This window comes from Mus caroli, chromosome 9, assembly GCF_900094665.2.
Source record: "Mus caroli chromosome 9, CAROLI_EIJ_v1.1, whole genome shotgun sequence".
In the NCBI taxonomy this organism is placed as follows: Eukaryota; Metazoa; Chordata; class Mammalia; order Rodentia; family Muridae; genus Mus; species Mus caroli.
In genome coordinates this window covers 14,302,358-14,312,070 of record NC_034578.1, presented here as the reverse complement: position 1 = coordinate 14,312,070, position 9,713 = coordinate 14,302,358, and the positions used below count along the sequence as shown (strand labels likewise).

Here is a 9,713-nt window from a genome sequence, read left to right as displayed (position 1 = left end):
TTTTTTTTTTTTTTTTTTTGGGCCCTGGTGTTCCCCTGTACTGGGGCATATAAAGTTTGCATGTCCAATGGGCCTCTCTTTCCAGTGATGGCCACCACATGTATTTCAATTTGAACATAAATTGAAATAAAAGCCAGGTGTGCAGGTCCATATCTGTAATCCCAGCAGTTGGAGGATTGTGGCAGAACGATCACAAGCCTGGGCTACTTAGCAAGATTGCCCCCGCTCCCCGAAAAAAAAAAAAAGAGAATAAATAAAAGGGGAAAAGAAGAGTCTCTCTGGCATGGTGAGGGAGATGAAGAGATGAAATTGGAGAAAAAGACAAGACTCTGCTAAGGACAGATGTTAACAGTTGTGCAGCTATGTAGCATGTCCTAAACATCTTGAGTATCTCTGGGTGAAATGCCTCTTCTACATTTGCATAGGTTGAAATCCAGTCAAGAGAAAAGCTATGCAAGCTCAGTGGCAGGGCCTTAAGACCAAATTAATTTCTCCCTCCACTTACCTGCTTATAGACCATTCTTCCCGTTAATGCCATTTTTCTGCTTTGTTTGTTACTTATTCACTTTACATCCAGCTCACTGCCCTTCCAGGTCACTCCCTCCCAAAATCTGTCTCCCATACCTTTCTCCTCTGACCAGGTGGGGCTGCCCAGGTATTCCCCAACCCTGGCACAAAAAGTCTTTGAGGTTAGGCACATCCTCATCCACTGAGGCCACAAGAAGCTAGAAGAACATATAGCACCAATAGGCAACAGCTTTTGGGATAGGTCCCGTTCCACTTATTTAGACACACATGAAGACCAAGCTGTACATCTGCTACATATGTGCAGGTATGCCTAGGTCAAGCCCCTGTATGTTCTTTGGTTGATGGTTCAGTCTCAAGGGACCCAAGGGTCCAGGTTAGTTGACTGTGCTCTTTCTGTGGAGTTTCTATTCCCTTTGGGGGTTCACAATCCTTCCTCTTATTCTATAAGAGCCCCCAGACTCCACCCACTGTTAGGTTGTAGGTGTCTGCATTCGTTTGAGTCAGCTGGTGGGTGGAGCCTCTCATAGGACAACCATGATAGACTCTTGTCTGCAAGCATAACAGAGTATCATTAATAGTGTCAGGATTGGTGCTTGCCCATGGGATGGGTCTCAAGTTGGACTGGTTATTGGTTGGCCATTCCCTCAGTCTCTGTTCCATCTTTGTCCCTGCATTTCTAGTAGACAGAATAAATTTTGAGTTGAAAGTTTTGTAGGTAGGTTGGTTTCCTTATTGGTCCAATGGGGTTCCTGTCTGGCTACAGGAGATGGTCTCTTCAGGTTTCATATCCCCAATGTTGTATGTATCACCTCCTAGTGATTCTTGGGCTAGTATCACCTCCACTGATTCTTGGGCACCTCCCTTATCTCAGGTCTCAGTCTCTTCCTGGAGATACCCCCACTTTCCCAGTCCCATTAGTTGCAGATTTCCATTCATTCTCATGGCCATCTGGCCATCTCTACTATCTCTCCCCACACCTGATCTTGATCTCCCCCTCCCATTCCCCTCTCCATGGCCTCTCTCATCTAGTTCTGTCCCCTCAATCTGCCTCTTATGAATATTTTACTCCCCCTTCTAAGTGAGATTCAAGCTTCCTCATTTTGTTCTTAAGCTTCTTGGGTCTGTGTCATATGTCATGGGTATCCTGTATTTTATGGCTAATATTCACTTTTAAGTGAGTACACACCATGATGTCTTTTTTTTTAAACATCCATGTCTTTGCTGCTGAATATTCATCAAATGGTATATCTCTTCCAGAATTTGTCTCTTGCCCCCACTCTCTTCACAACTGAAATTCCCCACTTGCGTCAAGAATATATTTGAATAAAGAATGTTTTTCTGTTGAATGAATGAAAACATACTCTACATTTCTAGTTCTTTATGTTCTATTAAACAAGTCACTGTGCTCTATATAACTGCTACTACCCTGAAAATATTCTTTCTGATCAACATCTCTTATAATTGATCAGTGTCACTGAATCTTACTGACACATTTCAGTTTTTATCTTGACTTCTATATTATACTTGTAATTTAAATTTCCTTCTTCTACATACACTTCCTTTGCTTCCATCATACCCACTATTAGATTACTTGAACATGTTTTAAACAAAGCTTAACAATGTTGATGACTGGCTTTTTTGAAAACACTAAATGTATTTATATTGAAGGTTCCTCCTCCTTGACAGATGATGCAGTAGTCCTGTAACCAGACCTACAAGAACTTGATCTGCAAAACAGATATAAATGCAAGAAGCAGTAAATCAATCATGTATGTCAAAGTCCTACTTAGAACTTAGGAAACATGCATGATAGGTTGCTGTAATAAAAATATATGCTAAGAATATAATTACATTTTTCTAACATAATATTCTTGATTATTGTGCCCACCCCTCGCCACCAAAAAAAAAAAAAAAAAGAATAAAAAAAAAAGTTCTATATATCCACTGAGCATGGTCAAACTATCAGTGGCCAGCCCCTTAAAGAAAACTGAGTCCTTTGGAAACTTTACATATCTTAGAAAAATATGGCCAGATCAAAGCTGATGTTTCCATGCCTAGTTATAATCAATTTTTCACAAGTCACCCTTTGAGCAAGATTTTAAGTGTATAGTATCATTTGAAAGTACAAATTGGTTTTGTTTTAATCTTGTAATAATTGCAGAGATAATATCTTATCCCTTTCTCCAGTGGCTAACATAATTGTTCCAATAAATGTATTCAATGAATGAATGCTGGGGTTTAGGTAAATAACTGAGGAATTATTTTTTCCTTATATTTCTGAAAGAATTCTCTTAATCAATTTAGGAGATCTGGAGAGTAGTTAAGAGCTCTTTACAATCTATCAGGAGGAAAGGCCTTCCTATCTGAAGAGTCATGGTATATGGATCTTGTGTACCTGCAACTCTAACTCCAAGAGATCCTGCACTCTCTTCTAATTTTCAAGGGCACACGAACACACACACACACACATACCTCCACAATTTGACTACTTTTAAAATTCACATCTTTCCTCCCATCCCCCCACACCCAATACTTTTCATGAATTTATAGGAAGGGTCACAAAAAATACTGGTTTCCCCTGCTTGTTCTGTCCTATCATGGAGAGGACAGGAATGTGTACCTCAAAATGTGAACCACTAACTTATTTCCCTTTTATTTGTCTATGAAAGATCCCTTATTTTCTGCTGTGAAGAACTTTTCAGAGGCTGCTTCAGATTTTCACAGAAGACTTACACAAGTTGATCTTAATAAGTAAGTTCCAGATGAAGTATCTTACTGAAAAAAAGAATGGATTATGTTCCCAAACATATGTGTAGAACTCCTCCAAGTCATCACTGCTTAAAATATGGTCTTCACCATTCCATCATCAGCACAACTGCTAGCGTGTTAGAAAGCAGGACATACTTAAGAGTTATCTTTATAATTTAACTTGTTTGAATTTCATACATCATTTCCAACTACTCCTTTAATTCTTCCCTCACTTCATTCTCTAGTTCACGGCCTGTTTTTCCATGACAAGGGCCCTCAGTTATATTTTTAAATAACACTGTAGACAACTGCACTAATGATTAAGTTGAATTTGGGATGAGAGTTACACTTGGTAATTCACAACTCTATAAGCTCAGGTGATTTTGAATGTATTTCTATACAGTCTCAATATTCCCATTCACTCATCAGCCATTCCCTTCTGTATACTTTTTCCTAAAAATTTTTTGTTATTGCCATATTTAGGTAGAAAATAATTTTAATCAGCAAGCTTTGTCAGTCATTTCGAGGAGGTTTTCTTCTCCCTTGGATTGTGTGACAGCTCAGACATGCAGTTAGCTCCTCAGAGAGCAGCGAAAGGACTGTGAATGTGAAAGGACCTCCTTTAGTTACCACCCAAAGCTGCCCCTGCCTTTCTCATAGTTCAGAATTCGATTTTTGTTGTTGTTTTTATTTATTCTTAATTGTTTCCCTTATCTTTATTCTGTTTTTTTTTTTTTTATTCAGCTCAGACATGGTGAGGTTGTGTGACTTATAAAGAATAACTTGGTAGTTTCTGTCGTTCTGGGAGGTCTGGTTATCATCCAGAGAAGTAAAGATTATCTTTTCTTTCTTTTTCACCCTACTGTAACCTTGAAAGGTAAAATGAATCACTTTTCAATAGCATTCTATGTTTAGTATAAACGCTAGTGAGATGGCCCTGCTGTTATATGTCGCTTGTTCTATAACACATTATTTTGTTAATAGTTTACTGATTCTTCCCACGCCTTATGTTCATTTTAGTTGAATTGGGATGACTATAAGAGGGTTTAATGATATGTTTCTTATTCTCCAAGTGCTATTGCAGTGAGAATTATGAACGACCAGCAGATGCTTCTTGAAAGAGCATTCATTGATCCTCTTGGCTTACCTGGGAGGAAGTTCTACAGGTAAGGAAAAGATGGGAACACCACGGAAGGCAGAAACACCTCACTATAATCCAAGAAGTGTACATATTAAATACACAACATACTAAATATACTAAATGTAATATAAATGGTAAATGTAATATGAGTAAGATTACATATCAAGTAATGGTATAATATGTAGTATCAGAGCAATATATTTCATATCAATTAGTTCTTCAGTATGTGCCCATGATAGCTATAAGAAAGAACATGAACAAAACATTCAAGCCACAGAGTTCTAAAGGGAACTTAGAAATCATTTAGTCAACAATCTAATGGATCCTTCTTGCGAGCTTCCAGGTAAGTAAATATTCAGTCAGTTTCATACTTAGTGATGGAAAGCTTACTGCTTCATAAAGAAGCTCATTCTATTTTATTTAAAGACATAGTTATTAGAAAATTTCTTTCATAAAGATCTCAAATCTTAATCCTGTAATGTTCTCATCTGATCTGATTGCTCTTCCTAAATAAAGGTTAGCTTTTATTCCTTATGATTTAGGTTGTTAGGATTGCTGCCATGTTCCTAGAATCAAAGTTTTGTTTAGTTCTTGGTTACTACTACCACTACTACTGCTACTGCTACTGCTACTACTACTATTTTGTATTTATGTCATATTTTCTTTAGTATCTTGGCTTTCAGTTTCCAAAGTCAATTTTCTTAGGGTCCTTTAAAAAATAATTCCTTGTGACTGGAGAGATAGCTTAGTGATTAAGAGCACTCAGCCGTTAAGAGCACTGACTCACTGATTGCTCTTCCGAGGCCCTCAGTTCAGTTCTCAGCAACCACATGATGGCTCATGAACCATTTGTAATGGGATCCAATGCCCTCTTCTGGTGGGTCTGAAGTAAGCAGCAGTGCACTCACACACATAAAATAAAATCTTTTAAAACGGAGTACCTGTTGCTCTTGTAGAGGGCTCAGATTTAGTTCTTGGCATCCACACGGTACCTCACAAGCATATGAAACTTCATCTACTCTGCAAGCACCAGGTATGCATGAAGAACAAACAGATACAATGAGGCAAAGCATTCACACACATAGCAAGGTAAACAAACAAATCTAAACAATATTTTAAATGGTCCCCTGATGGAAATTAAGAAGGTCTGACCATTTAATTAAGGTCGGAAAAGTCAGTGATTCTGTTCATGCAGGTTTAGGATTATGTCTGTTTCACAGTTCTGTGATGTGAACATGCCATTTCTAGGATTTGCCTGTCTGAATTAAGATAATGAATACTATTTTATAAAGCTAGCTATCACTCTCCTAAATGTTAGTGGTTAGCACTAACACTCAAATATTATAAACAGAGCTTCTAGAGCTCAGATCTTCCACTCTGACCTGGGAAACTATTTTTCTAAGCCTTGGTTTCTCAGGCACAAATGGAGATTTCAGCTTTTCACCTGAGGCCTGTAGAATTAAGGTATTTGAAGGTTATGCTAAAAAAGGGAGGTACTCTGGAATGTGATCTGTGTTTATAAATGTTTATTCATTGTTATAAATAGGAGCTATTATGATTATATATGTGTATGTATATAAAAAGTAAGAAATATCCACAATTCTAGTCCTTTTTTGGAAGTTACTAGTCTATTAATCCCTTTAGAAATAATTTTTATAATGAAAATGCACTTTTAACAATGTTCAGACTCTGAAGCATGTAGTAGTGACAATTCTACTTCATCAGCTCACTCAACTTCATATCTACTTCTGCTATTTTTTTTTTTTCAGGGAAAATCAACATTGGGTGATGTGTTAACACAATTATATAATGTGAATGTATGTCTGAAAAAATGTACATATTATGTTTCATGTAACTATATATATATTTATGGGTAACTGCTTACTATATTCATACATTTGTATTTAAATATGGACATTTTCTATACATAGACACACACACACACACACACACACCTTTAAGTACAGAAACATTTATATTTATACAAACAGAGCCATACTTTTTCCCTAAGAGATCCATCTAATGATATCAGCATAGATGACTTTACAACATTAATCCCCTATATAGTACTTCACTGTTAGGCTTCCACTTACAGTTTTAATGACTTATCGTTGAGATTAGATGAGCTTCTCTCAACCAGTATTAAATACACTTCCTTAAGATGTCCTTGTATTCTATTTGAACACTTATAAATATTAATATTCTTATAATCAGGCCCTGGTATTTCAGTGCCCCAAAAAGAGAACACAGTTTAAAAATCTGAAGAGAATAAATCAAGATGTCTCCCAAAACACTATCCTGTTTTTTTTAAATACATTTTGATTAATTGAATATTTAGATACTTGAATATTGAAGTAGTTCATATTGCTGTTTCAGTCTACAGGAGTGTTCTACAATAAATCTACTATACTGCTGTAAAGAAGTTGTAGGATGGCTGTATGACATATTGCACACTTATTTTACCTAACAACTTCTTAGATAAATGTAGCTCTGACATCTATTTTTCTTTTGTTTTAAAAGCAAGCAATTATTTTGTTTGTTTGTTTAGGCACATCATCTTTGCTCCAAGCAGCCACAACAAATATGCCGGAGAATCGTTCCCTGGGATTTATGATGCCATGTTTGATATTGAAAATAAGGCAGACCCTTACTTGGCCTGGGCAGAAGTGAAGAAACATATATCTATTGCAGCTTTTACAATTCAGGCAGCAGCGGGGACGCTGACCAACGTGTTATAGGAAGGCTTCTGTCAAGTAGCTTCATCAATGGAAAAGTACTGCGTGGTGCCTGAGAGTGAAACTGATGGAGAGTGGGTCTTGGCCAAATGGATTCCCTGCTGACGGTACTGCTGGGAATCTGAAGAAAAAAGGGCATCTTTTCCTTTGATGATTTATGAAACCTGACAATCCTAAAACTGTGATTGTCATGACTCGTTTTGTCCTTCTACCTTATTTATCTATAAAGAGGGCTTCTTAACTCTTATATGCATATCCCGTGGACGTGACAGTGAAAGAGGAAGCAACCCCAGTGCTCACAGGCAGATGATTGGATTCACTGTAGTGTATACACATAGCATGCATGCATTCTTATATCAAGTAAGCTTGGTTCTTTACTTCACCAAATAATTGAAAATAAAAAATTATTTAATTTTCTCTGTTAGCATCAAGAAACATCAAAGGAGAGGGTATGAACAGAATATAAGAGTCAGAGAATGTGAAATGGTAATCTGGACATTATCATTGCACACATGAACTGTACAACTGTGTTATCTACACATAACCAAGCAAAAGATTCTAGAACAGGCAGGACATTGACTCAAAGGTCCCACTCGCAAATGAACAACTACTGGTAGTTAATAGCTAGGGGAGAGGAAGCTAGTTTTTAAGGTCTATAGCCACTGGTAAGTTGTCCACTGTTCAGTAAACAGATGCACTACCACGAACATGCAAGCAAATCTAATTAAATTTAATGTATTTAAAAAAAAAAGCCATGGAAGTAGTAGAGAGTGTTGGGAAGACAGGTTTTGAAGGGAATGGGAGAGTAGTAAGAGATGGGACTTGGGGGTGAATATTCTCAAAGTATATTATGCACATGCAGGAAATTATTAAAGAATAAAAAATTAACCTTAGAAGAGCACACTAAAATAGTAAGCAACAGCTAAGCTTGAGCACAGGAAGAAAGGATCGCACTACTCTTCCATCTTGGCTAACAAGACAGTGATTTAATGAGTGTGGAGTGTCAGACAGACACAAAGCTGCTGAACCCCCTTACGATGTACATGAGACAGGTCAGAAAGACAAGGACAAGGCAACTTAGAAAAGAAAGGGAGTCCCTCAGTCAGAGGCTGGTTGAAGTCGTGAAGGATTACACACTAACAAAGCTTGCTGTTAAGATTGCCTACATGGATAGTATTATGTATATAGAGCTGTTTTAGTTAAAAATGTTAAAGTGGTATTAAGACATGCTTAGATTTAGGATGAGAATATGACTTTTTGAGTTTGGGTTTATTACTTTGCCACTTATAAACCTGTAATATTTCAAGGATTTCATAAGACTATAATAAACTGTGTTTGCAGTAAAAACGTATATAAATTTTATTGTGATTTAAAATCCTGGTGAACTATGGTTTTGTGATATCGGCCTATAATCTTGTCCGATGTACCCTTGGGTGCCATCCAATATTAATTACAGCAATCAAAAGGAAAACAAAAGTATTGACAACCCTTTGTACAATGTAACTTCAGAAACCACCAAAATCTAACCTGGCTATTTGTTAATGCTTAAGCGTGCCTTATTCCGTGGGAGTCCTCACCTGCCCTCTAGTGTGCTCTATTTTTTCCTCTAATGTCTAGAATTTGTAGTTAAAGAGGGACACTGAAGCCGGGCAGTGGTGGCGCACACTTGGAGAAAGGGACAGGCGGATTTCTGAGTTCGAGGCTAGTCTGGTCTACAGAGTGAGTTCCAGGACAGCCAGGGCTACACAGAGAAACCCTGTCTCAAAATAAATAAATAAAAAGAGGGACACTGAAGCTGTTGTCCTTTTGGGTAAAGATCCATTAGGAAGGTTGAGAACCACTGGTTTACAGGGTGAAATCCTATGCCTTATAGTTAATAAGCCATAGGCTGCAATGTTCCTAGTGACAAAGGAGGGGGTGGGGGGAAGGTTTCAATTTTTTATAGTTAATGAAGCCATTCAACAGTGACCTCAAACGATTAGGTTGTTTGATAAACTTCTTTGGGGAAGTGACTTGGTCAGTCAGCTCCCTGTAGCAGTGGAAGCAGAGTCAGCTATGAAGGTAGGACAATATCAGCAGAAGAGCATGGCCAAGCCACATTATGTTTGGAATCTGATACCTTTCCACTAATAGTTATCCTTAAATCTGTGTTAAGAGCTCACCTTAATCACATATTTGCCTCATACTGGCTTCACCTGAATGGAGGGAGGTCTCTGGAAGAACCATTCCAGCTGATGCAGGAGGCAGTGAGATGCTATTCCGAGCCCCACTCCTGCTGTTTACACTTCCCACTATCCAAGTCAATGACACACTACACATTTCTAAATATGTTTACAGGAGATAAAGGACAAAATTCTTGAAACTTCTGAGAATTACACCTGGTAGGAGCTTTCCTGGAAAACAAGGCTGCCAAACAACACCATGACTAGCAATAGGAGTTAGGGGTAAGTAGTAAAACTTCCAACTTAGTATTCTGAATTCATTATTTTGTTAATTTTAGTAAACAGGTGATCATTAGTGACAGAATGTATTATGCCAGATGCACTGTGAACACCCTTAAC

At 37.7% G+C, this 9,713-nt stretch overlaps 1 protein-coding gene across 1 annotated transcript in view; it reads left to right on the top strand.

The window, feature by feature from the left end:
* Naalad2 (N-acetylated alpha-linked acidic dipeptidase 2) overlaps positions 1–8,429 on the top strand; it is a 68,826-nt gene extending 60,397 nt beyond the window's left edge. Inside the window, exons 19-21 of the mRNA XM_021172007.2 lie at positions 3,198–3,279; positions 4,350–4,442; positions 6,966–8,429. Of these exons, the coding sequence (XP_021027666.1) occupies positions 3,198–3,279; positions 4,350–4,442; positions 6,966–7,155 (365 nt within the window). The 3' untranslated portion in view covers positions 7,156–8,429. The remainder of the gene's footprint in view (positions 1–3,197; positions 3,280–4,349; positions 4,443–6,965) is intronic.
* The last annotated feature ends 1,284 nt before the right edge of the window (positions 8,430–9,713 follow it).